This window comes from Elephas maximus, chromosome 12 (genome assembly GCF_024166365.1).
Source record: "Elephas maximus indicus isolate mEleMax1 chromosome 12, mEleMax1 primary haplotype, whole genome shotgun sequence".
Taxonomy (NCBI): domain Eukaryota; kingdom Metazoa; phylum Chordata; class Mammalia; order Proboscidea; family Elephantidae; genus Elephas; species Elephas maximus.
Genome location: NC_064830.1, coordinates 80,126,813 through 80,153,086, shown reverse-complemented (window position 1 = coordinate 80,153,086; position 26,274 = coordinate 80,126,813). Strand labels below are relative to the sequence as shown.

The 26,274-nt window shown below is 44.8% G+C and overlaps 1 protein-coding gene across 1 annotated transcript; it reads left to right on the top strand.

The window, feature by feature from the left end:
- The first annotated feature begins 4,360 nt into the window (after positions 1-4,360).
- GP2 (glycoprotein 2) lies at positions 4,361-25,133 on the top strand. The gene is made up of 10 exons (XM_049904223.1): positions 4,361-4,442; positions 7,737-8,177; positions 9,236-9,346; positions 10,948-11,159; positions 11,656-11,804; positions 13,484-13,729; positions 14,612-14,774; positions 16,295-16,379; positions 17,943-17,987; positions 24,604-25,133. Exons 1-10 carry the CDS (start codon positions 4,361-4,363, stop codon positions 24,660-24,662), a joined length of 1,593 nt encoding a protein of 530 aa, XP_049760180.1. The 3' UTR covers positions 24,663-25,133.
- Positions 25,134-26,274: the final 1,141 nt, after the last annotated feature.

Here is a 26,274-nt window from a genome sequence, read left to right as displayed (position 1 = left end):
CATGCCACCAAGAAAGAAGAGCCAGATTGGAGCGTGTCATTTGGACCCAGTGTCCCTGTGCTGAGAAACTCCTAGACCAGGAGAATATTGATGACAAGGACCTTCCCCCAGAGCTGACAGAGAGAGAAAGCCTTCCTCTGGAGGTGGTGCACTGAATTGGGACTTCTAGCCTCCGAAAGTGTGAGCGAATAAATTTGTTTGTTAAAGCCATCCACTTGTGGTATTTCTGTTATAGCAGCACTAGATAACTAAGACAAGGCAGTAGCCATTTGTTTTGTCAAAACCTTGGCTCTTTTACTCACCCCACAATATCTACCATGCCATAAATTTCAGGTCCAAGCCTGGATTTCAACGTCCAATCTTTTACAGCCTCAATTCCATACCTTCTAAGCTCTAGGATAGCCCACCTATCAAAAGTAATTGGAGGAGAGGTTGCTCTGATTCTTATTTTGTCCAGAAGGCTTGTCTATCTTTTGCCAACCCATAATTCACCATCACCAACTTGAGCATTGTCAAGACTCCTCAGCATTAAGTGTCTAAAATTGGGTAGATTCTATGGGTCAAATATGGGACGTACCCATTCCACTTTCTTTATTTATTACCTGGCTCTAACTAGTCCAAAGCTAAGTGGCCTCCAGACGGAGGCAGAAGATTCTAAGGTGATTAGCCAAGAACACAAGGTACAATTGAAAATCCCTTGTGCAAACAAGTCCCTGTTTGATTTTTCTCCACTTTCCTTTAAACATTAAACTTCCTTTTGATTAGTGTTTTGTTTTAGGTAGTAAATATGGCACCAGCTTCCTTGTTTTTTGTTTTTTTTTTTTTAATTTTTATTGTGCTTTAAGTGAAAGTTTACAAATCAAGTCAGCCTCTCATACAAAAATTTATACAGACCTTGCTGTCTACTCCTAATTGCTCTCCTCCTAATGAGACAGTACACTCATTCCTTCCACTCCCACTTTTCTAGTCCATTTGGCCAGCTTCTGACCCCCTCTGCCCTCTCATCTCCTCTCAAGACAGGAGATGCCAACATAGTCTCTTGTGTCTGCTTAATCCAAGAAGCTAACTCTTCACCAGTATCATTTTCTATCCCATTGTCCAGTCCAATTCCTGTCTGAAGAGTTGGCTTTGGGAATGGTTCCTGTCTTGGGCTAACAGAAGGTCTGGGGACCATGACCTCCAGGGTTCTTCTAGTCTCAGTCAGATCATTAAGTCTGGTCTTTTTACAAGAATCTGGGGTCTGCATCCCACTGCTCTCCTGCTCCCTCAGGGGTTCTCTGTTGCGTTCCCTGTCAGGGCAGTCATCGGTTATAGCCAGGCACCATCTAGTTCTTCTGGTCTCAGGCTGATGCAGTCTCTGGTTTATGTGGCTCTTTCTGTCTCTTGGGCTCATAATTACCCTGTGTCTTTGGTGTTCTTCATTCTCTTTTGTTTCACGTGGGTTGAGACCAACTGATGCAACTTAGATGGCTGCTTGCTAGCGTTTAAGACCCCAGACACCGTCTCCAAAGTGGGATGCAGAATGTTATCTTAATAGATTTTATTATGCCAATTGACTTAGATGTCCCCTGAAACCATGGTCCCCAAACCCCTGCCCCTGCTACACTGGCCTTTGAAGCTTTCAGTTTATTCAGGAAACTTCTTTGCTTTTGGTTTAGTCCAATTGTGCTGACCTCTCCTGTAATGTGTGTTGTCATTCCCTTCACCAAAAATAGTTCTTATCTACTATCTAATTAGTGAAAACCCCTCTCCCTCCCTCCCTCCCTGATCTCGTAACCATCAAAGAATATTTTCTTCTGTGTTTAAACTATTTCTCGAGTTCTTATAATAGTGGTTTTATACAATATTTGTCCTTTTGCAACTGACTAATTTCACTCAGCATAATGCCTTCCAGATTCCTCCATGTTAGGAAATGTTTCATGGATTCATCATTGCTCTTCATTGATGCATAGTATTCCATTGTGTGAATATACCATAGTTTATTTATCCATTCGTCTGTGGATGGGCACCTTGGTTGCTTCCATCTTTTTGCTATTGTAAACAGTGCTGCAATGAACATGGGTGTGCATATATCTGTTTGTGTAAAGGCTGTTATTTCTCTAGGATATATTCCAAGGAGTAGGATTGCTGGATTGTATGGTAGTTCTTTTTCTAGCCTTTTAAGGAAGTGCCAAATCAATTTCCAAAGTGGTTGTACCATTTGACATTCCCACCAGCAGTGTAGAAGTGTTCCAATCTTTCCACAACCTCTCCAACATTTCTTATTTTGTGTTTTTTGGATTAATGCCAGCCTCATTGGAGTGAGATGGAATCTCATTGTAGTTTTGATTTGGATTTTTCTAATGGCTAATGATCGTGAGCATTTTCTCATGTGTCTGTTCACTGCCTGAATGTCTTCTTTGGTGAAGTGCCTGTTCATATCCTTTGCCCATTTTTTAATTGGGTTATTTGATTTGTTGTAGTTGAGTTTTTGTAGTATCATGTAGATTTTAGAAATCAGGTACTAATCAGAAATGTCATAGCTAAAAACTTTTTTCTAGTCTGTAGGTAATCTTTTTATTCTTTTGGTGAAGTCTTTGGATGAGCGTAGGTGTTTGATTTTTAGGAGCTCCCAGTTATCAAGTTTTTCTTCTGTATTGTTAGTAATGTTTGCTTCCTTGGTTTATTGTCAGGATTAAAGGTGAATTAATGGGTCCAAAGCAGTCATCAATGGCCAGTGTGGTCAACACTCAGTACATGCTGCTGTTGTTCTTAGGGAAATTTTGGACGAAAGACTGCTGAAAGGGTTTACACTGGGGCAGTGGTGGCAAGGGGCCCTTCTTTTACCGTTCTTTGCAGGAAATTGCTTATCTCACCATATCCAGCAAGCCTGGCTTATGCCTCCTAGATTAATTCGAGTCATACCTTAGCACCAATCGTGGAGAGCCACATTGGTGGGAAATTGTAATAAAAGGACAGCCCACAGCAGGCTTGCTTTCCCACAGCTGGCCAGAGGAGGAACGCTTCCCTCCCTCCCATGCTCTGTGATCTCACCCCAAGGTAAGTCCTGCTCCAAGTTCCAGCAGCCTTTCTCCTAAGGGGCTACCTCCCTTGACCCACTGGTCTTGCTGGGCTTGTTTGTTTCTGGAAATGTTCAGGACCCAGCAAGGAGTTTGGACCCTGGCCATTGCCAAGTGCTGCAGATATCAATCTATGTGCTGTTCAGTCCATAATTCCAGATGCCTGCTGGCTGTGCCAGGCCTACGGGCGCCATGTCTTACCTGGGAGATAGGCATCTACTTGGGATCTCCTCCCCAAGAGGTACCAGTCCTGGGTGCTCTTTTCTCCCTGCTGTCTGATCACATATTCATGATATCCCTTTGGAAGCAGCACTCTATCTTCAACAGAAACCTTCCAGAGGCTGTAAGAAGTCATCCAAATATTTGCCCATCCTGGGAAACAGATTTCCAGAAGAAGAACTGTGATTTGAGTGTGGGTAATTTTCATTGGTCTTTGTATTTCCACCCCTCGACTTTATTGAACACCATTTGTGTGTCTGGTACTGTGCTAAGAGCAAGGGACATGGGATTTGGTCTGACATGATCCTGCCCTCATGGAAATCTACACACATAGAGGACTCCTTTGGAAGCTGTGGGATTATGTCAACTGTCATGGGATTATGACAACTTCATTTCCAATTTATTCTGTGCCTGAGGCATAGATCTAAGAAAGGACAGCCATTACTTTTGTCTGTAGGTATTCACAGGCACCATAACCCTCCCCCTCCATCTAATCTCCAGAGAGCCTTTACTTCACACCCAAGCAAGAACCATCCTGAGGACCTTCTAGGGCATCCCACAGTACTGGCCTGCTCCAAGCTTGCCTTAGGTTTTCTTGCTGTCCACTTCACCCCTTTGGCCAGTCTCCTACCTTCTACTTCCTTTCTCTAAGTCATGCCTGCTTTAAAACAATACAGCCATTCATGGAAAACATCACAGCTTTTGTTTCTGAAAACATGGCCTTTGGCCTTAGGCAAGCTATTTAACTTCTAGCACAGTACCTGCATGTAGGAGAGGTACAGTAAATATTTATTAGATGAATGTTCTCTCAGTCTTAGCTTCTTCATCTATAAAATGGTGGCGATAATAGTACTTTCCTTGTAGGTAGGAATATCATGAATATTTTATCAGAGAGCCTTAAATGAGACGAGGTGCATAAGGGGCTTAGTACAAGGCGTGGCACAGAGTAGGTGCTACACTGATGTGAGCTCCCTTCCCACCCTCGCATCCAGAGGTCGCCGCCCTGATCCTAATTGGTCTTTCCCTTCCCATAGCTGCCTGGAGAGTCTGCACACTGTTGAGTGATCTGCACGCCTCAGCGTATGCCAAGGATGGCAGGCTCTGGACTCCTGTGGTTGGCCTTGGCCTCCTGCCTTCTGACCTTGGCATCTGCAGAGCAGCCAGGTGAGTGTTGTGCTCATCAGGGCATCTCAGGTGCCCAGCAAGACCTGTGGAGTGAGGGGGAAGGTGCAGAGAAGGAGATTCAGGGTCAGTGAGAAAAAGGGGTTTGTCAACAGCTGAGACTGAGAAGCTAGAGGTCATGAGGAATGCAGTGGTAGGAACCAGGACGAGTCGTAATTCCTCAAAGAGTCAAGGGCCAAATCAGAAATCACCCTCCAGGGGCAGTGGGAGCTGATAACATTAATTTCCTCTGCTCAGGTGTAGGGGAGGTTGGAAAGCCTGGGTTAGAGAAGATTAATAAATGAATCATGGTAAGTGGCAAAAGACTGAGAATCAAAAGATTTGGTTGCATTCCTCTCTCAGTCACCCTGTCCTCTTGTCTTGGCAAGTGCCTTCCCCTTCCTGGGTATCCGTTTGCTCATCTGTAAAATGAAAGGACTAGATTGGATGATCTCTCTACAGCCTTTCCACAGATCTTCTAGGATTCGGGCATCTTAGATGCTTCCGCAAAGTCTTCTTGGGCTTGACACCAGGGAAAAAGTTTCTGCACATGTCACCTGTGAGGGGTGGGGTATTTGAGCTCACGACCTCTGGTGGGAAAGTACAGAGCGTGCAGGACATCTCCCAAAAACAACATGTGTCGAGACTCCGTTCCTTAGTGTAAGCACATACATGAGCAAGGCTTGAAAACCTCTCTCTCTTTTTTGTTGTGGTAAAATACACATAACATGAAACTTACCCTTTTAACCATTTTAAAGTGTACAATTCCATGGCATTATGTACATTCATGATACTGTACAACCATCACCGCTATCTAGTTCTAGAACTTTCCCATCCATCCAAATAGAAACCCTGGACCCATTAAACAGTCACCTCCCTCCGACCATGGCCCCCTTCCTCCCAACCTCTGGCAACCACAAATCCGCTTCCCATCTCTGTGGATTTGCCTATTCTTTGATACCATGTCTGTGGTCTCAGTCCATCGTTCAGGTACCCACATGCTTCAACAAATCCAAACCAAAAAAACAGAACTAGCTGGAATTCTTACTATGACCCAGGTGTTTTGCTTGGCATTTTACACGTATTATCTCCTTTAATTCTCTAACAACCCTTTAAGACTGTATTTCCCCAAATGGGGCATACATAGCCCAAGATGACTCTAGGGGTGCATGGGTAAGCTTTAAAAAAAATTCATGGTGATACAGTTATTTTCATGTGTAATAGAAAAAAATATATAACTCGTACATCATGTCTGTGGTTTCACAGATGTTATTTCTTAGGATGAAACATTTTAAAAGAGAATCATTGAAAGAAACATGGTAAGTAAGTAACAGGACAAGGAGACACAGATGTGGCAGACATTATGACCCAGGGCATGGGAATGGGTGAAGTTTGGAGCCTGGTGCTCACAGGTGTTGTTTTGCAGATGAGTCTCAGGGGAGGCAAATCCTTGGCCAAGGTCACTCAGCTAGCAGGTGTGGAGCTGGACTCAAACCCGGCTTGCCCAGCCCCAACACCTGTGATCTTTCCCTTCACTTCTGTTTCTTCATGCCTTGAAAATGGTGTATCACAGTCCCCGAAGCTCTTAACCCCACCCCCCAGAAGATAAGCAATTAGAAAATGACTCTGTTAGATCAATGGTTCACGACTAGGGGCGATTTTGCTCCCCAGGGGACGTTTGGCAATGTTGGTCATCAAGACTGGAGGTGGAATGTGGTATTACTGGAATCTAGTGAGTGGAGGCCAGAGATGCTGCTGAACATCCTACAGTGCACGAGACAGCCTCCAACAATAAAGATTTATGTAGTCTAAAATGCCAATAGCGCCCAGGTTGAGAAATCCCGTACTAGATCTTTACCTACAGATACTAAAAAATGTCTACAACATATTAAGCAAAAACTCGAGTGGTAAAAAGAAGCTGTGTTAGCACTCAGCCCGTTTTTTTTTTTTTTTTTAATAGCCTAGATTTTAAATATGTGTATTTTTTATAGCAAGAGTCAAAAGGCTATACAAGAAATTTATGGTTACTTGGGTTCGGATGGGATTATGGTAACTTTCATTTCTACTTTATTTATTTTAATGACACTTGGGGTTTTTTCCAATGAGCCTGTATTACCCTTATAATGGGAAATACAAGTATGGGATAGGCAGGTCAAGCTGGCTGCCATGTATGTTCAAACAGGGAGCAGGGCACACTCCTGGGGGCGCCATTTGCAAGCTCAATGTGAATGATGTCCCCTGGGGTTGTGCAGAGTTGTGCCCTTTATGGCTTTAATGCTTATAAAATACTACCCAAAGCCCGTATTGATGATTGTGACCCCAAGGTGATATAGTTTGATAATTAATTAATGGGTTGTGTGGCTATTGTCCTCATTGGTTTTTTGGTGGCTGTTGTCCTCATTAGGGTCCTTACCACCAGTACCAGTTGCTATCCAGTCAATTCTGACTCATGGCGACCCTATCTGTGCAGAGTGGAACTGTGCTCCATAGGGTTTTCATGACTGTGACCTTTGGGAAGCAGATTGCCAGGCCTTTCATCTGAGGTGCCTCTAGGTGGGTTAGAACCACCAGCTTTCCATTAATAGCCAGTAGCCAAGTGCTTAACCATTTGCACAACACAGGGATTCAGTTTAGGGCCCTTGTTGTTGTTGTTGTTGTTGTTGTTGTTAGGTGCCTTTGAGTCAGTTCCGACTCATAGCGACCTACATATGCCTATAGAACAAAACACTTCTCCATTCTCATGACCATTGTTGTGCTTAAGCCCATTGTTGCAGCCACGTGTCAATCCATCTCGTTGAGGGTCTTCCTCTTTTTAGGTGACTCTCCACTTAAAAACCAAACCCGTTGCCCTCAAGTTGATTCTGACTCATAGCAACCCTATAGGACAGAGTAGAACTGCCCACAGAGTTTTCAAGGAGGGCCTGGTGGATTCGAACTGCCGACCTTTTGGTTAGCCACTATAGCACTTTACCGCTACGCCACCAGGGTTTCCTACCCTCTACTTAAGATCCTTAAAAAACAAAACAAAACCCACTGCCATCAAGTCGATTTCAAATCATAGCGACCCTATGAGACAGAGTAGAACTGCCCCATAGGGTTTCCATGGAGCACCTGGGAGATTCGAACTGCAGACCTTTCGGTTAGCAACTGTAGCTCTTAACCACTAGTAGCTCTTAATCACTATGCCACCAGGGTTTCCCTTAGCATATTCAAAATAATGTGTGTGTGAGGGGGATAAAAGCCCCGTAGGCTTTGGGGTTGTTCAGTTAATCCAAGCACACTCTGTCACTTTTCCAGGTTTCAGAAACCCTGCTGAACCCAGTTCTTACGGGTTGGACTTGGATTGTGGAGCCCCTGGCACCCCAGAGGCCCACCTCTGTTTTGATCCCTGCCAGAATTACACCTTGTTGGATGAACCCTCCAGAAGCACCGAAAACACAGAAGGTACCCTGCTGTGTGATCAGGACCTGCAAGGCTGGTACCGTTTTGTGGGCGAAGGGGGAGTCCAGATACCGGAGACCTGTGTCCCGGTGTTCCGGTGCCAGACGGCTGCTCCCCTGTGGCTGAATGGGACCCACCCCACCCTCGAGGAGGGCATTGTCAACCACACTGCTTGTGCCCACTGGAGTGACAATTGCTGCCTCTGGAAGACGGAGGTGTCAGTGAAAGCCTGCCCTGGTGGGTACTACGTGTATCAGTTGGAGGGCACACCCGGCTGTGATCTGAGATATTGCACAGGTAAGCAGCAGAGGCCTGGGGGCAGCTATAGGCAGGACCACCCAGTGAAATGCCCAGGGGTCAGTAGGGCTTGAGTGGAGCAGAGCAAGAGTCAAAAATTAAAAAACGAACTTATGCCATCTATCTGATTCCAACTCATAGCCACCCTATAGGACAGAGTAGAACTGCCCCATAGGATTTCCAAGGAGCAGCTGGTGGATTTGAACTGCTGACCTTTTGGTTAGCAGCCTGAGTTCTTAACCACCACGCCACCAGGGATCCAGGCTAAGAGGAGACTACACAAAACATGTCAGGTCAGCTCACCAGTTTCTGTCCAAGGTGAGTATAACCCAAGGGTTGCGAGGTCTTCCAACATTTCACGTGAGGCCAGAAGCTCAGATTCAAGGGTGAAACTGATTTATAAATATTGTATGGTATGATATTGAACTCAAGCTCTTTTGGATTCCTGTTTCATTTTGGGAAGTTTAATTTACCTCTCTGAGCCTCAGTTTTCTGATCTGAAAAATGGGTAATGGCAAAAATAACAGGTATTACATGGTGCTTATGATGTCCCTGCTATCATCTGAAGCACTTGAGACATGTTACCTAATTTAATCATCCCACCAACTTCATGAGATAGGTGCTGTAATTATCCCAGATGAGTAATCTGGGGCACAGAGAAGTTAAGTAGCTCTCCCAGCATCACAGAGCTGGTATCCAGCAGAGCTGGGATTTGAATCTACACAATCTAGTCACAGCATCCATGTGCTTAATCACTCTGTTACACTCTCTCATATTGTTACAGTGAGAATTGAATGAGCTAACCCATGGACAGTCCTTAGAATAGTGCTTGGCACGTGGTCATCATTAAGATGGCAGCTTTGGGATTTCACTTACTCTACTGGATGGGGGGTCAGGAAGTCTGAGTTTGAGACTTGGCCCTTCTACTAACTGTCATGCAATCTTGGGAAAGATTTCTGGGCTTTGGGAGAATGAGAAGGTTGGACTTAGTGACCTCAAGTCCTGCCTTCTCTGCACCCTGGTCTTCTCTCTCCATGCCTCCTCCCTGATACAACCAGACCCCTCCACTGTGGTGGACAAGTGTGAGGAGTCCTGCCGCTCCGAGGAGGAGTGCCGCTTGGTCAATGGTGTCTGGGCCTGTTTCTGCAGGGAGGACCTCAACAACTCTGGTGAGTAGTTTGGCAAGGCCCAGGCAGGGGAGCAGTGCTGTGGCTGCCTTCCTGGGTAGGCAGGGAGGCAGTGCTGTGGCTCTGTCCTGGGTGGGCAGGGCCTGGGGGGTGGGCAGGAGGGAGGGAGCTTCAGAGGGTCAAGACAAGGTATGGACCAAAGTCGGAGACATGGAACTAAGGTCAAGGGAACTTGGTTCTCAATTCCAGATGATACGAAGCCAGTGGAGTTGCAAGGATGAGAGGGCAGGGACGGAAAAAAGAGCCAGACCAGCAGCTGAAACCAAGGCCATGGGCAAGGGCTTGGGCATGAATGGGCTTGACCCATAAGAGAAAGTCAAAGGCACTGGGGACAAGGACTCTGCCAGTGTGGGAGATGAGTTCAAATGTTTGCAGAAGCTTTACGTCAGGGTCACAGACAGCCTCCCCTCCGGTCCTGGATTTGCCACATAGTAGCTTATTGGGTGGATGAGACCTCAGAGGGTCAGATTCAGACGTTGGATTTTAAGGAAGCTCACCTGTATCTGGTACCCTTGGCAGATCTTCTCGGCTGACAGTAGCTGTTCAGTGGGTCCCCATCGTTTTCCAGACACAATCCCTTTATGATCTGGCTTTTGCTTACTTCTGCATCTCCCACAGCTCTGTCCCACCCATTCTAAGTTCATGTGCCTCTGAACTCTGTGCTCTCTGACCTACAAACACACCATCCTCTCACCAACACCTCCATACCCTTGCCTCTGCAGTTCCCTGAGCCTGGAATGTCTTCACTTGCCTTATTCATCTTCAAAACTCCTACCCACTTACCAAGCTCCAGCTTTTATGAATCTTGCTCTGACTCAGCCAACAGACTTATATGTGTCTTCTGGTGCATGCTCTTCCCCACCCCGAACATACTTCTATTAGTACTTTCATCACAGTGAATTGCAATAAGCTGCTGGTATGTGAGTTTTTACACAAGACCAAGGAATTCTCATGGGCACAGTCCATACTTTACTTATTTTTGTGTTGAATGAGCCTAGCACATGGAGAAGGTGGTAGGTGTATGTTGAATCAAAGCATCCATGAATGCATTAAATTATATTTCTATTTGTTTACTGTCTCCCCTATCAGAATATAAGTTTCATATGGGTTGAGATTTTGTCGATTTTGGTAAGTGCTGTATCCTCAGTGCCTAGAACAGTGCCTGGAAGATAGTACATCTTCAAGACATATTTGTGGAATAAATGTTTGAAAGAATGAATGAACAGAATATATCTGAACCTGGTCAGGTAAGCTGGCTTCACAAATACAGGAAGTAGGAGTAATATGTAGCTAACTTTGAGTCTAGTCTGAAATGCAGACTAGAAAGATCCCAAGAGGGACCAGGCACAAAAACCCTAGCCAAGTCTATACATACGGTATGCTTGGAAATCTTGGACCAGAGGCTTCTTTGCCAACCTCACCTAGGCACCAGGCAAGGTGCAAATACTATCTGGGTCCCAGACCCCTTCCAGTTTACCCATCTCCTTTTGGGCACAGTGGTTTTGCCAAAGAGAAGAGAATGTGGGCTCATCCCACTGCTTCCAGACCCCTGTCCACACCCCTTACCCCTCTTGGCTTTCCAGATATCCAGAGTTTACAGCCTCAGCTGGACTGTGGGGCCAAAGAGATCAAGGTATCACTGGACAGGTGTCGGCTGGAAGGCCTGGGTTTTGGGGAGGAGGTCAGTGCCTACCTGCGGGACCGGAATTGCAGCAGTATCATGCAAACGGAGGAAAGGAACCGGATATCTGTGACCAGCCCTGCACAGGCTGGTGCCTGCGGAAACATCCTGGAGGTGAGTGGTATTCAAAGCATTGCTGGCAGAAGGGTGGGTGGGGGCTGCTGGGGCTCTCCCGCTGAGGAACTGTAAGACTTGGGTAAATCACTTAGCATTTTGGTCCTCTAGAATTATGTGAGATTAAACATGGTGGTCGGCATAAAGAGCTTAGGACAGGTCTGACACTTGAGCTCAGTGACTATAAGCTATAATTATGATTATTTTAATTAGAGATGATTTGGAAGGGGTCAATAGAGGAGCAAGTGCAGTGGTTCCTGACTCTTCCCCAGAGTCAGAAATTTATTGTCCTACCTTTTGATCCAGGTCCTCACTCCCTTCCCTATAAAGAGTCAGTGCCATTGGGTAGGGAGTCCCATTGACCTCCTTGAGATCAACAGGCAGGGTGGCAGAAAGGTTGAGAGCGCTGGTTCTCGAGCCAGAAACATCCGAGACTGAGATACATCTGCGCGCACACTCATGTGAACATATACGTGCTTTTATTTTTCTGCCAAAGAGAAACCAAACCCATGCAATCTACCAAAACACATTCTCCTTGGTCAACAATTTCATCATCAGAGACACCATCCTCTACGTCAACTTCCAGTGTGCCTACCCACTGGACATGAAAGTCAGCCTCCAGACTGCCCTGCAGCCCATCGTCAGGTACAGCATTGACCCTTGGCCTTTGACCTGTAACTGTGACATTGATCACACCCACTTCAAGCACAGTTTGGGATATTCTTGGGATGTTCCCAACCTCCTGTCACTTATTCAATCAATCATTCCACAAACATTTGTTGATTGTATATTGAGGATGTTCAGCACGAACAAAGCAGACGTAGAATAATATGTGAACATTAACGATTATCATTACGACGCCATGCAGCAATACGCGACAGTGTTTATTAAATGTGCTATGGGACCAATATACAGGACAAGTACATTCATCTCGGGGATGAAGGCATTAAACAGCTAATTACACCAATAATCATTTACAAGTGAGATAAATGCTATGCAAGAAAAACATGGGGTGCTTTGGGAACAAGACTTCCTGACCTAAATTTGGGATTGGGGATGGTGGGGGTGAGAGGGCTTCCCTGCAGATGTCGAATTTAAGCCCAGAACAGAATATCCTGCATCCTGCTTTTAAGAAAATGATTAGATTGGATAAACAGCACCCCCACCCACACCAGAAATAGAACCAAATGACAACTTGGAGGGAAGTCCATGTGGGCAAGGATTTTTGTCTGTTTTGTTCACTGCTGTACCTCCGGTGCTTGGAGCTGAATGAATTACTTCTCATTCCTAGACTTTCCAAGGGACTTTCTGGGATGTCAGAAATGGAGAAATCCAGGGTGACCCTCCCATCCCCTCATTGTCTTCTGGACTCAGGGAGTGGCAGGATCAGAAGGATCCTTAGACATTTTCCAGTTCTCTGGTTTTCAGACTGTATTGTGTTGGGGCCCAAAGTTCATTAAAAAAATAATAATTAAAGCCATCGATCTTGTTAAAAGAGTCCCCGGGTGGCGTAAACCGTTAAGCGCTTGGCTACTAACCAAGAGGTTAGCGATTCGAATCCACCCAGAGAATCCTCGGGAGAAAGGTCTGGCAATCTACTCCTGAAGGCTCACAGTTATTGAAAACCCTATGGAGTGGAGTTCTCCCCTGAAACATATGGGGTTGCCATGAGTCAGAGTAGGACTCAAGGGCAAGCGGTCTGGGTTTTGTTTTCTTGTCTTGTTAAAATTGGTGTCTCACTGAAGATTATGGAGGTGGAGAGAAGAGATCTGCTGCTAAAAATAAATTGTGCACCCACAAAACTAATTCTAAGCCCCATTCTACAGAGAAGACGACAAGGTCTGCACTTCAAGTTCCTCTTTAAGTGATAGAGACAGGTTTGACCTGCAATGCCAGGAGGATTGACAGAAATCATGGAGACAGACTCTGTCTGTGTTCCTCAAGTTTAGTGCCTCCCAAAAAACCTGCTGCTGCCAAGTTGATTCTGGTGACCCTACAGGGCTGAGTAGAACTGCCCCATAGTGTTTTCAGGCTGTAACCTTTACTGGAGCAGATTGTTGCATCTTTCTCCCTCGGAGAGGCTAATGGGTGCGAACCACTGACCCTTTCGGTTAATAGCTGAGCCCTTAACCACTGTGCCACCAGGCCTCCTTAGTTTAGTAGAAGCTAGCAGATGCTCAGTTTAAATGAATGACTAAATAGTTCATTCACACAGCAAAGATGTTCCTTTCTTCTATGACCTTCTGCAAGTGTGGAGCTTGATTTATTTTGCTCCCTCTGGTTATGACCTGGTATTTCCACTCTCATGACTTTCCTTTTCTCAGTTCTCTGAACATCAGTCTGGATGGAAAAGGAGAGTTCGTTGTCAGGATGGCACTTTTCCAAGACCAGAACTACACGTCTCCTTACGAAGGAGATGTGGCTGTGCTGTCTGTTGAATCCATACTCTATGTGGGCGCCATCTTGGATAGAGGGGACACCTCCCGGTTTAACCTGTTGTTGAGGAACTGTTATGCCACACCCACGAAAGACAAGGCTGACCCTGTGAAATATTTCATCATCAGAAACAGGTACTGGGTAACTTCGGGGTCATATTTTTGCCTTAACTAGGTTTTGGGGGAGGTGGGGAACATTCACTTTATGCATATCTGGCAGTTGTGTAAATTGGTTTATCTCTTTTTGGAAAATTAATTTGGTGTTGCATATCATGACCATATCCCTTGACCCAGGAGTATCACTCCTGAGATTTTATTCTAAGGCATTAATATAAAAGAGATGGGCAGGGGAAAGAAATGCCAATTGTTTTTCATTTGGGTATCCTTTATGCCTTTGGCAACGGATTCATTGTTTGAAAATAGGAGATTAAGTTATGAAAGAATATTATGCAGATTTTAGCACCTATCAACATGGAAATAATATGGTAAATGTTGTGGGACACAATATTATTAAATATAATTAACTGACAAAAGAAAAAAATGCGTATTTCTAGGTTATTATTTAAATCATACTAAAAATACTAATATCTATCACTGAGCTTAGTGTACCAAGTTAATAGACATGGATTATTTCATTAAACGCTCACATCAATGCTATGAGGTGGATGTTACTGTCTCCACTTTACAGTTAAGAAAGTTCAGGCTCAGCAAGGTTGGGTAATTTGTTCGTTATGACTTAGCTAGAAGGTGGGCAGGGCTGGAATTTGAAGCCAGTCTGTCTCCCTCCAGAGACTGACCCCATAATAGTTTAAACTATGTAAGTTTATGAATAATATATTGGAGGAAACACAGAGACATAGAAAAAGTCCATGTTGTCATGATGCAGGGGACCTGGGTGGCTCTTTCATTCTCTCTCATGCTGTTTTTATACTGGATGCAGGTTAAAGGTACAGCTGAGGGCCTCAGGCCCCCCAAGCTGTTCTAGAAGTTAGATCCTTGCCCTTGTCATCCTCCCAGCTGCCCAAATCTACAGGATTCCACAATCTACGTGGAGGAGAATGGGGTGTCCTCAGAGAGCCGGTTCTCCGTTCAGATGTTCATGTTTGCTGGCAATTATGACCTAGTTTTCCTACACTGTGAGGTTCATCTCTGTGATTTCCTTAACGAGGAGTGCCAGCCGGTGAGTGTGTCTTTGGACTGGACTGGTCAAAGCCTGGCATCGGGCCTGGTACCTGGTGGGCTCTCCATAAGTGCTTATTGGAATTATGGATGGATGGGTGGGTGGATTGGATGGATAGGTAGAAGGAGGGAAAGAAGAAAGGAAGGAGGGAAAGAAGAAAGGAAGGAGGGAAAGGAGGAAGGAAGGAGGGAGGGAGGGAGGGAGGGAGGGAGGGAGGGAGGGAGGGAGGAAGGAAGGAAGGAAGGAAGGAAGGAAGGAAGGAAGGAAGGAAGGAAGGAAGGAAGGAAGGAAGGAAGGAAGGAAGGAAGGAAGGAAGGAAGGAAGGAAGGAAGGAAGGAAGGAAGGGAGAGATGAAAGATGGATGGGAAGATGGATTGATGGAGGGAGGGAGGGAGAGAGAGAGGAAGCAAGGATAGATGGATGGCCTTTAGGCCTACTAAAAGCCCATGTGTAAGCCATTCTTGTGTCCCCAGGAGGCAGATCAGATGTAGGAGCCTGTTCATTAGGTTTCCTTGTCACAGACATATTTTAAATGATTAAAATAGACCTTTTTGTGTGTCAAGAGCTGTGCTAAAACTTTTACATGTCATATCTAATTTAATTCTCACAATAACCCTTTAAATAGTTTATTTCATCAACTCCATTGTACAGATGGGAGCCCTGGTGGTTAACAGTTGAATGCTAACCAAAAGATCAGCAGTTTGACCCCACCAGCCACTCCTAGGAAACCCTATGGGGCAGTTCTACTCTGTCCTATAGGGTCACTATGAGTCGGAATTGACTTGTCAGCAATGGTTTTTTTTTTTTTTATTGTACAGATGAGGAAACTGAGGCTCAGAGAAGTCACTTGCCCAAGGGTCACACAGCTAGAAAGCGGCAGAGCTGAGATGTGTCCCCAGGCAGCCTGACCCCAGTGCCCCTGCTCTTAACCCCTATTTGGTACTGACTCCTCATAGTTGGCATTTGTTGAATGCTTGCTAGGTGTCTGTGCACTGTGCTAAGTAAGTGTGTTGCTAACATACTTCATTTTAATCATCACAGCAAGGCAGTACTAGGAAAAAAAAAAAACAAAACAAAACCCTGTTGCTGTTGAGTTGATTCCAACTCATACTGACCCTTTAGGTCAGAGCAGAACTGCCCCATAGTTTCTAAGGAGTGTCTGGTGGATTTGAACTGCCAACCTTTTGGTTAGCAGCTGTAGCACTTAATCACTACGCCACCAGGGTTTCCGGCAGTACTATAATTACCGCCATTTAATAGATGAGGAAACTGAGGCTTGGAGAGATGAACTCATTTGTCTAAAACTATACAGGCAAAAGATAGTGGAAATGAGATTCAAAGCTGGGTTTGTTTGGCATGAAATTGGGAATTCTCTAGATTAAGAGAACCATGGCATCAGAGTTAGGGCCGTTTGGTGTGTGGGGCCCAGTTATTAGGCCAGAGTTGCTCATGGCAGGGGCAGTCTGGACAGCAACAGTGTGGTTAAGTTTTGATATAACGGGAGCTCTCCACCTCCACAGTCTTGCTCAACAAGTAGACGCCTCAGCGATGTAGTAGTCATTGACCCAGCCCGTGTTCTAGATTTGGGACCCATCACTCGGAAAGGTAAGTGGACTGAGTCCTGGTGACAAGGGCCAGCTGGCCAAGTGCTGACAGTTAACCCACAGCTGCCCAGGGTCATCAGCCCAACTGCCCAGGGCCTTTCTGCCTCCTCAGTACAGCCTCTGGGGGATCTATCTTCCCCTGAGGTACATTTGTGGTGGCCCTCCTGTGTGCCAGAGACCACGCTGAGCACTCTGTATCCATGGTTTCTTACCTCTCCCAAAGCAGGCATAGCTGTGTCCATTTTACAGGTAAGAAACTGAGGCTCAGGGAGATTACATGACTCACCCAAGATCACCCAGCTCCCCAGTGGCTGGAGTTAGACTTGAACCCAGCTCTGTCTGATTCCAAAGCACTTTTTTTTTCCTTATCCCACCTGCTCCCGAGTCCCCATAACTCAACCCCTCTTCATTGACATCCGATTCGTAAGCCCCACTTAAATGCAGAGTACCTTTTTGATCAAAGACTGTGTTTTTCAAAATCCACTTAAAAAATCTTTCCAACTTGTTCCCAAATTTTCATCCATCCCACTCATGGGTTAGCAGTACTGTCATGGTTTTTATGGAGGGGTGAAGAAATACAAAAGAATGAAAGCATTTTTTTTTTCCCGTCCAAAACAAACTAGAATACAGTAATGTTAAAAATAATAGAAGTAATAATAATAGTACTTTCTTTGTGTCTGGTACCATGCCAAAAACCATTATATATACAGGTAATCCCCTGTTCCTTCCTACGTCTGTCTTTAAGTCAAATTTGTAAGTAATTTGGAACAATTAGGTATGGTTCGTATCCAACGTCAATGAAATGTTTATCTCGGTGTATAGTATACAGTGTACCTTTCTATGCATGAAAACATCCAGATACACTAAAACATGTTTAACATAATAATATAGTAATGTTTCGATGCACGTTGCAAAGCAGCACCATTTGTTATTATGAACCATTGTATGTACCTCAAATTTTTTAACAGGCTTTACGGGGGTTGGTTCATAACTACTGGTTGTAGGTAAGTTGGATGTTTGTAACCCAGGGACTGCCTGTATATCACAGGGTATCACATTTATATGCTCACACAGCTATAGGAGCTAAGTACTATTACCACTCCCATTTTCCAGTGAGTAGACAGGCTCAAGTCACCTGCCTCTTGAAGAAGGCTCTGCCCTTGCCCCTTCACTGAGACCTCAACCTAAAGCCTTGTGTAGTGTCATAGGGTAACTGGTGGGTATGGAACTTCCCCTTCGGAATCAGACAGACTGGGGTTCAAGTCCCAGCTCTCCTCCTTCCTGGCTGTGTCAACTTGGCAAATCACTTACCATTGTTGAGCCTCAGTCTTCTCACCTATCTAATGGGGATGAAAATACTTTCATTGCAAATTCATTGGAAGGGTTAAGTTTCAAACACATGAAGTACATTTAGAAAGGCGCCTGGCAAATAACAGACACCTCTGAAATGTGAATTGTTAGTGGTTGTGATGACCAGATTCAGGAGAACTCGGACAAGTTTAAGCTACTGCCACAGTGATTGGAACGTGGCCAAGGAACCCTCACCTTCTGCTTGTGTTCACAGGTGCCCCATCTCCTGGTGTCATGAGCGGAGCCCCCAGCACCTCAGGTATACCATTGTCTCCTGTCTTTCCCATACCCCTCCCAGCTCTCTCTCCTTCCTATTTTCAATTCAGCACACATCTATTCAGCCCCTTCTATGTGCCGGGCCCTGTGCCAGGAACTGTGGACGCTGAAATTAATCAGACCTAAGACTTTGAGTTGTGAGATGCTTGCAGCCTAAAAGAGGAGAAAGTCATTTAACAGCAAATATTTATTGAGTGCCTACTGTGTGCCAGGCATTGTTCTAGGCACTGAAGATATAGTGGTGAACAAGACAGACCAGGCACCTGTTCTCATGGAGCTTAATGTTCCAGTGTGGGAAATAGATAATAAAAGGTAAATAAGGTAACTTAGATAATGATAAGTGTGCTGAAGAAATAAGATGATATAATGGAAAGTTACTGGGATAGCTAATAGTTCCTTAAATAAGATGGAAGTTTATTTCTCCCTCACATAAATGAAGTCCAAAAGCAAACAGTTCAAGGATATTATGGTGGCGCTTGAAGTTATCAAGGATCCAGGCTTCTTCCAGCTCCCCTCTCCACCATATTAAGGTGTGGCCTTCATCCTCATGGTTCAAGATGGTAGCCAGACCTCCAGCCTTCACATCTAGGCAGCAGGGTGAAGGAAACATGAAAGAAGTAGATGTATTCCTGGAAGTAGGCACCTCATACCTTCACACACATCTCACTGGCCAGTGTTTAGTCCATGGCCATACCTGGCTGCAACGGAAGCTGAGAAATGTAATCTTTATTCTGGGTGGCCATGTGCCCAACCGATGTGTGATGTTTCTATTATCAAGGTAGATGGGAAGAATGATGCATGGATAATCCAGCGTCAGAATGGATAAGAGGTCAGAGAAACTTCCAGAAGAGGTGATATCTGAAGAAAATGATAAAAAAAGAATTCACATGTATACATATTTGTGGAACAAGCCTTATAGATGGAGGGAACAAGAATTGCAAAATTAAGACAGTCATATAAGCAAATAAATGATAAACAAATAGATGGTGCAGAAGGAACACAGAGAAGAGTAATCAACTAAGGTTAGAAAGGACTTTTAGTAGGTGGTAACTCTGAATGGGGTTTTGATGGACGAACTGGAGTTCAACAGGCTGACAAATCTAGGAAATGTATTTTGGATAAAATGGAAAGCACCTCCCAAAATGACCTCTATTGGTGAACCTAACATGAAGGAGTTCTTCCTATCCTCCAGCTTCCAGCTAGACAGGAGAATAAAAATTTCCAAATTAAGTCCAAGATGGTTTTGCCATGCTTAGTGCCAATATTGCCATATGCTAATTAAATTTGGAGAGAATGATTAGAGCCCAGACAGTAAGCAGCTTGAGGGCAGGGATGTCAAGTCTCATTCATTTTTGCCAGTCCTTGAGGTTAACATAGTGCCTGGTACAGCCTGGCTTCCCAATAGTGTTTGCGAAATTGACTCATTTCTGGGGTGCGTGGTAGATTTTGGAGCCTTCTCGAAGAAGAGGAAGGAACCCTGGTGGCTGAGTTGTTAAAGCCAGCTGCTAACTGAAAGGTGGGTGGCTCCAACCCACAAGCAGATGTGGCAGTCTGCTCCCGTAAAGATTACAGCCTTGGAAACCTTGTGGGGTCACTATGAGTCTGAAACAACTTAAGCGCAATGGGCTCAGGAAGAGGAGCGAATCAATCTGATGCAGTGGCAGCAGAACGCCACAAGAGGGCACACGTGGGTTTCATTGTTTCAGTTGCTATCTTCCACAACTATTTTTAATGTTTTAGAATTAATTAAACATCAATCTGTATTTCATAATTATAAACTGGTTTTGCAGGACATCAGAATTTTACTTTGAAATGTGGGGGATGGGGAGATGCTATAATCTGGTAGTGTGTATGTTGGGGGGTGGGGGTGGGGGGAGATGTGCACACTTTCCTAGCCCCTGGATACAGGCAACTCTCATCCGGGACAGGATCCACGTCATTTATTAACACTGGGGATTCCAAAACAAAACAAACAAACAAGCAAACAAAAAAACCTATTGCCATTGAGTTGATTCTGACTCAGCCACCCTGTAGGACAGAGCAAAACTGCTCCATAGGGTTTCCAAGGCTATAATCTTTACGGAAGCAGACTGCCACATCCTTCTCCTGCTGAGCAGCTGGTGGGTTCAAACTGCCAGCTGAAAGGGTGCTTAACCATTGTGCCACCAGGGCTGTTTACTGGGGATACAATGAACTGCCAAAGAGATATGATCCCAGCCCTTCCAGACCTTCAAGTCAAATTTTCAAAACCAATATACCAACATTTACGTGATGTTTCATATAATGACTCTGTGTATTCCTTCCATCTTCTTTTGATGCTTCCTGCGTCATTTAACATTTTCCCATAGAATCCTTCACTATTGCAACTGGAGGCCTGAATTTTTTCTTCAGTTCTTTCAGCTTGAGAAACGCCAAGCGTGATCTTCCCTTTTGGTTTTCCATCTGCAACTCTTTGCACATGTCATTATAGTACTTTAATTTGTCTTCTCGAGATGCCCTTTGAAATCTTCTGTTCAGTTCTTTTTCTTCATCAATTCTTCCTTTTGCTTTAGCTGCTCGACGCTCAAGAGCGAGCTTCAGAGTTTCCTCTGACATCCATCTTGGTCTTTTCTTTGTTTCCCGTCTTTTCAGTGACCTCTTGCTTTCTTCACGGATGATGTCCTTGATGTCATTCCACAACTCGTCTGGTCTTTGGTCACTAATGTTCAATGCGTCAAATCTATTCTTCAGATGGTCTCTGAATTCAGGTGGGATATACTTAAGGTCATATTTTGGCTCTCATGGACTTGATATGATTTTCTTCAGTTTCAGCTTCAACTTGCATATAAGCAATTAATGGTCCGTTCTACAGTCGGCCCCTGGCCTTGTTCTGACTGATGATATTGAACTTTTCCATCGTCTCTTTCCACAGATGTAGTCAATTTGATTCTGTGTGTTCCATCTGATGAGGTCCATGTTTATAAAAAAAAAAAAAAATTTTTTTTTTATAGCCACCATTTATTTTGGTGAAAGAAGGTATTTGCAATGAAAAAGTCATTGGTCTTGCAAAATTCTATCATTCCATCTCCAGCATTGTTTCTTTCACCAAGACCATATTTTCCAACTACTGATCCTTCTTCTTTGTTCCCAACTTTCCCATTCCAATCGCCAGTAATTATCAATGCATCTTGATTGCATGTTCAATCAATTTCAGACTGCAGCAGCTGATAAAAATCTTCTATTTCTTCATCTTTGGCCCTAGTGGTTGGTGCGTAAATTTGAATAATAGTCATATTAACTGATCTTCCTTGTAGGCGTATGGATATATCCTATCACTGACAGCGTTGTACTTCAGGACAGATCTTGAAATGTTCTTTTTGACAATGAATGCAACACCATTCCTCTTTGAGTTGTCATTCCCAGCATAGTAGACTATATGATTGTCTGATTCAAAATGGCCAACACCAGTCCACTTCAGCTCACTAATGCCTAGGATATTGATGTTTATGTGTTCCATTTCACTTTTGATGATTTCCAATTTTCCTAGATTCATACTTTGTACATTCTAAGTTCCAGTTATTAATGGATGTTTGCAGGTGTTTCTTCTCATTTTGAGTCATGCCACATCAACAAACGAAGGTCCCAAAAGCTTTACTCCATCCACGTCATTAAGGTAGACTCTACTTTGAGGAAGCAGCTCTTCCCCAGTCATCTTCTGAGTGCCTTCCAACCTGGGGGGCTCATCTTCCAGCACTATATCAGACAATGTTCCGCTGCTATTCATAAGGTTCTCACTAGCTAATGCTTTTCAGAAGTAGATGCCGGGTCCTTCTTCCTAGTGTGTCTTGGTCTGGAAGGTCAGCTGAAACCTGTCCTCCATGGGTGACTCTGCTGGCATCTGAATACTGGTGGCATAGCTTCCAGCATCACAGCAACACACAAGCCCCCACAGTACGACAAGCTGACAGACAGAATTAGTCGATGTTCAACCATTTCAAGAGGTGGCATATGATCAGGAACCAATGGTACTGAAGGAAGAAGTCCAAGCTGCCCTGAAGGCACTGGCGAAAAACAAGGCTCCAGGAATTGATGGAATATCAATTGAGATGTTTCAACAAACAGATGTAGCGCTGGAGGTGCTCACTCGTCTATGCCAAGAAATATAGAAGACAGCTTCCTGGCCAACTGACTGGAAGAGATCCATATTTATGCCTATTCCCGAGAAAGATGATCCAACCAAATGTGCAAATTATAGAACAATATCATTAATATCACACACAAGCAATATTTTGCTGAAGATCATTCAAATGGCTGTAGCAGTGTATCGACAGGAAACTGCCAGAAATTCAGGCCGGTTTCAGAAGAGGACATGGAACCAGGGATATCATTGCTGATGTCAGATGGATCCTGGCTGAAAGCAGAGAATACCAGAAGGATGTTTACCTGTGTTTTATTGACTATGCAAAGGCATTTGACTGTGTGGATCATAACAAACTATGGATAACATTGTGAAGAGTGGGAATTCCAGAACACTTACTTGTGCTCATGAGGAACCTTTACATAGATCAAGAGGTGGTTGTTTGGACAGAACAAGGGGATACTGATTGGTTTAAAGTCAGGAAAGGTGTGTGTCAGGGTTGTATTCTTTCACCATACCTATTTAATCTGTATGCTCAGCAAATAATACGAGAAGCTGGACTACATGAAGAAGAACGGGGCATCAGGTTTGGAGGAAGACTCATTAACAACCTGCATTATGCAGACGACACAACCTTGCTTGCTGACAGTGATGAGAACTTGAAGCACTTACTAATGAAGATCAAAGACCACAGCCTTCAGTATGGATTGCACCTCAACATAAAGAAAACAAAAATCCTCACAACTGGACCAATGAGCAACATCATGATAAACAGAGAAAAGATTGACGTTGTCAAGGATTTCATTTTACTTGGATCCACAATCAACAGCCATGGAAGCAGCAGTGAAGAAATCAAAAGACACATTGCATTGGGCAAATCTGCTGCAAAGGACCTCTTCAAAGTGTTGAAGAGCGAAGATGTCACCCTGAAGACTAAGGTGCGCCTGACCCAAGCCATGGTATTTTCAATCACATCATATGCATGTGAAAGCTGGACAATGAGTAAGGAAGACCGAAGAAGAGTTGACCCCTTTGAATTGTGGTGTTGGCGAAGAATATTGACTATACCACGGACTGCCAAAAGAAGGAACAAACCTGTCTTAGAAGAAGTGTGGCCAGAATTCTCCTTAGAGGCAAGGTTGGTGAGACTGAGTCTTACATGCTTTGGACATGTCGTCAGGAGGGATCAGTCCCTGGAGAAGGGCATCACACTTGGCAGGGTACAGGGTCAGCAGAAAAGAGGAAGACCCTCAATGAGGTGGACTGACACAGTGGCTGCAACAATGAGCTCAAGCATAACAACGATTGTAAGGATGGCACAGGACCCAGCAGTGTTTCGTTCTGTTGTGCCTGGGGTCACTATGAGTTGGAACCGACTCGACGGCACCTAACAACAACAAATGTAATGTTTGAGGCAGTGGTGGTTCAGTGGTAGAATTCTCACCTTTTAGGCAGGAGACTTGAGTTTGAATCCCTACCAGCGCACCTCATGCATAGCCACCACCCATCTGTCACTGAAGGTTTGCATATTGCTGTGACGCTGATCAGGTTTCAGCAGAGCTTCCAGACTAAGGTGGACTAGGAAGAAAGGCCTCGTGATCTACTTCTGAAGATCAGCCAACGAAAACACTTTGGATCACAACAAAGGCCTGTTGTGCATGGGGTCACCATGAGTCGGAGACTGACTTGATGGCTGCTAACAACAACAAGACAACATATGGTGTTTACCATATGCCAGGCACTGCTCTAAATGATTGTTCAAATTCATTAATTTAAGCCTTACAAAAACCCAGTGAGGTGATAGGTACTACTAATATTTCTGTTTTTCATATGGGGAAACTCAGTCACTAGAAAGATTCAGTAACTTGCCTGAGGTTGCACAGCTAGTTGAAGAGCTAGGATTCTAAGCTCAGTAGTCTGGCTTCAGAGTCAGTGCTTCTTAACCTCTGCTACTCTGTCTGTTTAACATTAGTCAGGATAAGGAATGCTAGCTGCTGTAACAAACAATCCCCAATTTTCCATGGCTTTACACAATAAAGGTTTATTTCTCACTAAATCACTGGGAAGTGGGTAGAGTTCTGCTCCAAGCTGTCATTAGGAACTCAGGTTCTCACTACCTTCTGGTAACTCAGAGTCCTAGATTGCATCTTCTGCATCTGGTCCCTAGATGGTAGATGAGAAAATGTAGAGGGTCATGGAGAATGTTTTCAGAACCAGGCCTAGAAATGACTTCCGCTCATGACTCATAAGCCAGAAATCAGTTACATGGCCCCACCTACACACAAGAGACTGGGAAAAATTGCCTTCCAGAGTTCCCAGAGGAAAACAAAAAAGCGTTTGGTGATTAGGTAGCTTTGCCCCAGACCAGGCACCCTGAATATTCTGCCCTTCCCATCCTGAGAGTCCAAAGAAAGAGGGGCAGCTTGCTTTTACAGCTGACTTTCAAAGCCCCACAATTGACATCATCTCTCTTGCATTGCAGGGATCCTGCTGGCCTGGCCCACGCTTCTCCTGCCTGTCCTACTGGCTTGGTTGTTCTGAGAGCTGAACATCTGGCCTTGAAGCTCCTGACCTTCCTTCTGACAATGGCTCCAAATCTCAGAGATAGCCTTAGCATTAACAGACTCAAGGCCAGGCTAGGTTTGGGGAAAGGGCTGAGTTTTCCCCTTCTTTAACCCTTATAGAGCTTTTACATTCCTCTTTTGCTCATGGTGGGAGCCCTGTTGGCTTGACCTGGGCTGATGTTCTCATTCATTGGTGGGACCTTGAAAGCAGCACACTTGCCAGGTACTTCAGTGTAACCCTAGCCTTTACTATGAGTGTCACACGTGTCTGTAACCCCCAGGGGAGAGGTGTGGGGGTTGCTGGTTAGTGGCGGAATGAGGCACATTCCAGGACAACTTGCTGAGCATCTCCTCTGCTAACTGCTGATGAATTGAACAGATTGACCCTTGCTTTCCCACTGCCTCCTCTGATGTATTTCCATCATGGTCTCAATAATCACCATGTCACCATGTCATAAAAGTGTGGAGACTCTGCTTCAGGGCACCCTGGCCCCCATTGCTCTCCTGCCCCGCACCCTACACCAGCCATGCTTTGACTTGACTACGACACAAAAACCAACCCCCTGCCCCACCCAGTCGTCTCTGACTCATGGTGAGCCCACATATTACCAAGTAGAACTATGCCCTGTAGGGTTTTCTTGGCTGTAATCTTACAGAAGCAGATTGCCACACCTTTCTTCCACGGTGCTGCTGGGTGAGTTTGAACCACCAACCTTTAGGTTAATAGTTGAGCGTGAACTATTTGTGCCATCCAGGGACTTTTCTGACTTGCTAGAACTCTGAAAACTATCCTTGGTGTCTGGACCCTACTCGCTTTTGGGACGAAGACACTGTTACCTCAGAACACGCGTCTAGTTGTAAATAGTGGCTCTGCTTGTTCTGAAGGGTTAAGCAAGGATTCCTAGCAGAAAATGATGCATTGATCCTGCAATGAGCCTGTGAGATGGGTGAAGTCCCTCTCTGGAAACCTTTACTGGGCCTTCACAAAGCACCACACAGATGCCCTAAAGAATGCTTCCCCTTCCCACAGCTACACATTAGGCCTCTCCGTGCTGGCCTCAGAGAAAATGGCAGGTGCCAGGGCCAGACCACTGGGTTCTGGGAGGAGATTTTCCAATGTGGCTCCCTGTTCAGAGACGGTATGGTTACAAGAAACAGTAACCCACTCCAAGTAACATACCAAAACCAAACGCATTGCTGTCGAGTCAATTCCGACCCATAGCGACCCTATAGGACAGAGCAGAACTGCCCCATAGGGTTTCCAAGGAGTGGCTGGTAGATTTGAACTGCTGACCTTTTAGTTAGCAGCCATATCACTTAACCAATCCATTGTCATTGAGTCATTCCTAACTCATGGAGACCCCATGTGTGTAGAGTAGCACTGCACTCCATAGGTTTCTCCAACCCACCAGCCACTCCTCAGGAGAAAGATGTGGCAGTCTGCTTCCAGAAAGATTACACAGCCTTGGAAACCCTGTGGGGCAGTTCTACTCTGTCCTACAGGGTCACTATGAGTTGGAATTGACTCTATGGCCATGGGTTAGTTTTTTTTAATGTATGTATGTATGTATCTATCTACCTACCCACCT

Coding starts and splice junctions, on each gene's coding strand:
- GP2 (XM_049904223.1), top strand. CDS start 4,361: ATGCCAAGGATGGCAGGCTCTGGACTCCTGTGGTTGGCCTTGGCCTCC. Junction 4,443..7,736: donor GGCATCTGCAGAGCAGCCAG/GTGAGTGTTGTG, acceptor TCACTTTTCCAG/GTTTCAGAAACCCTGCTGAA. Junction 8,178..9,235: donor TGATCTGAGATATTGCACAG/GTAAGCAGCAGA, acceptor TGATACAACCAG/ACCCCTCCACTGTGGTGGAC.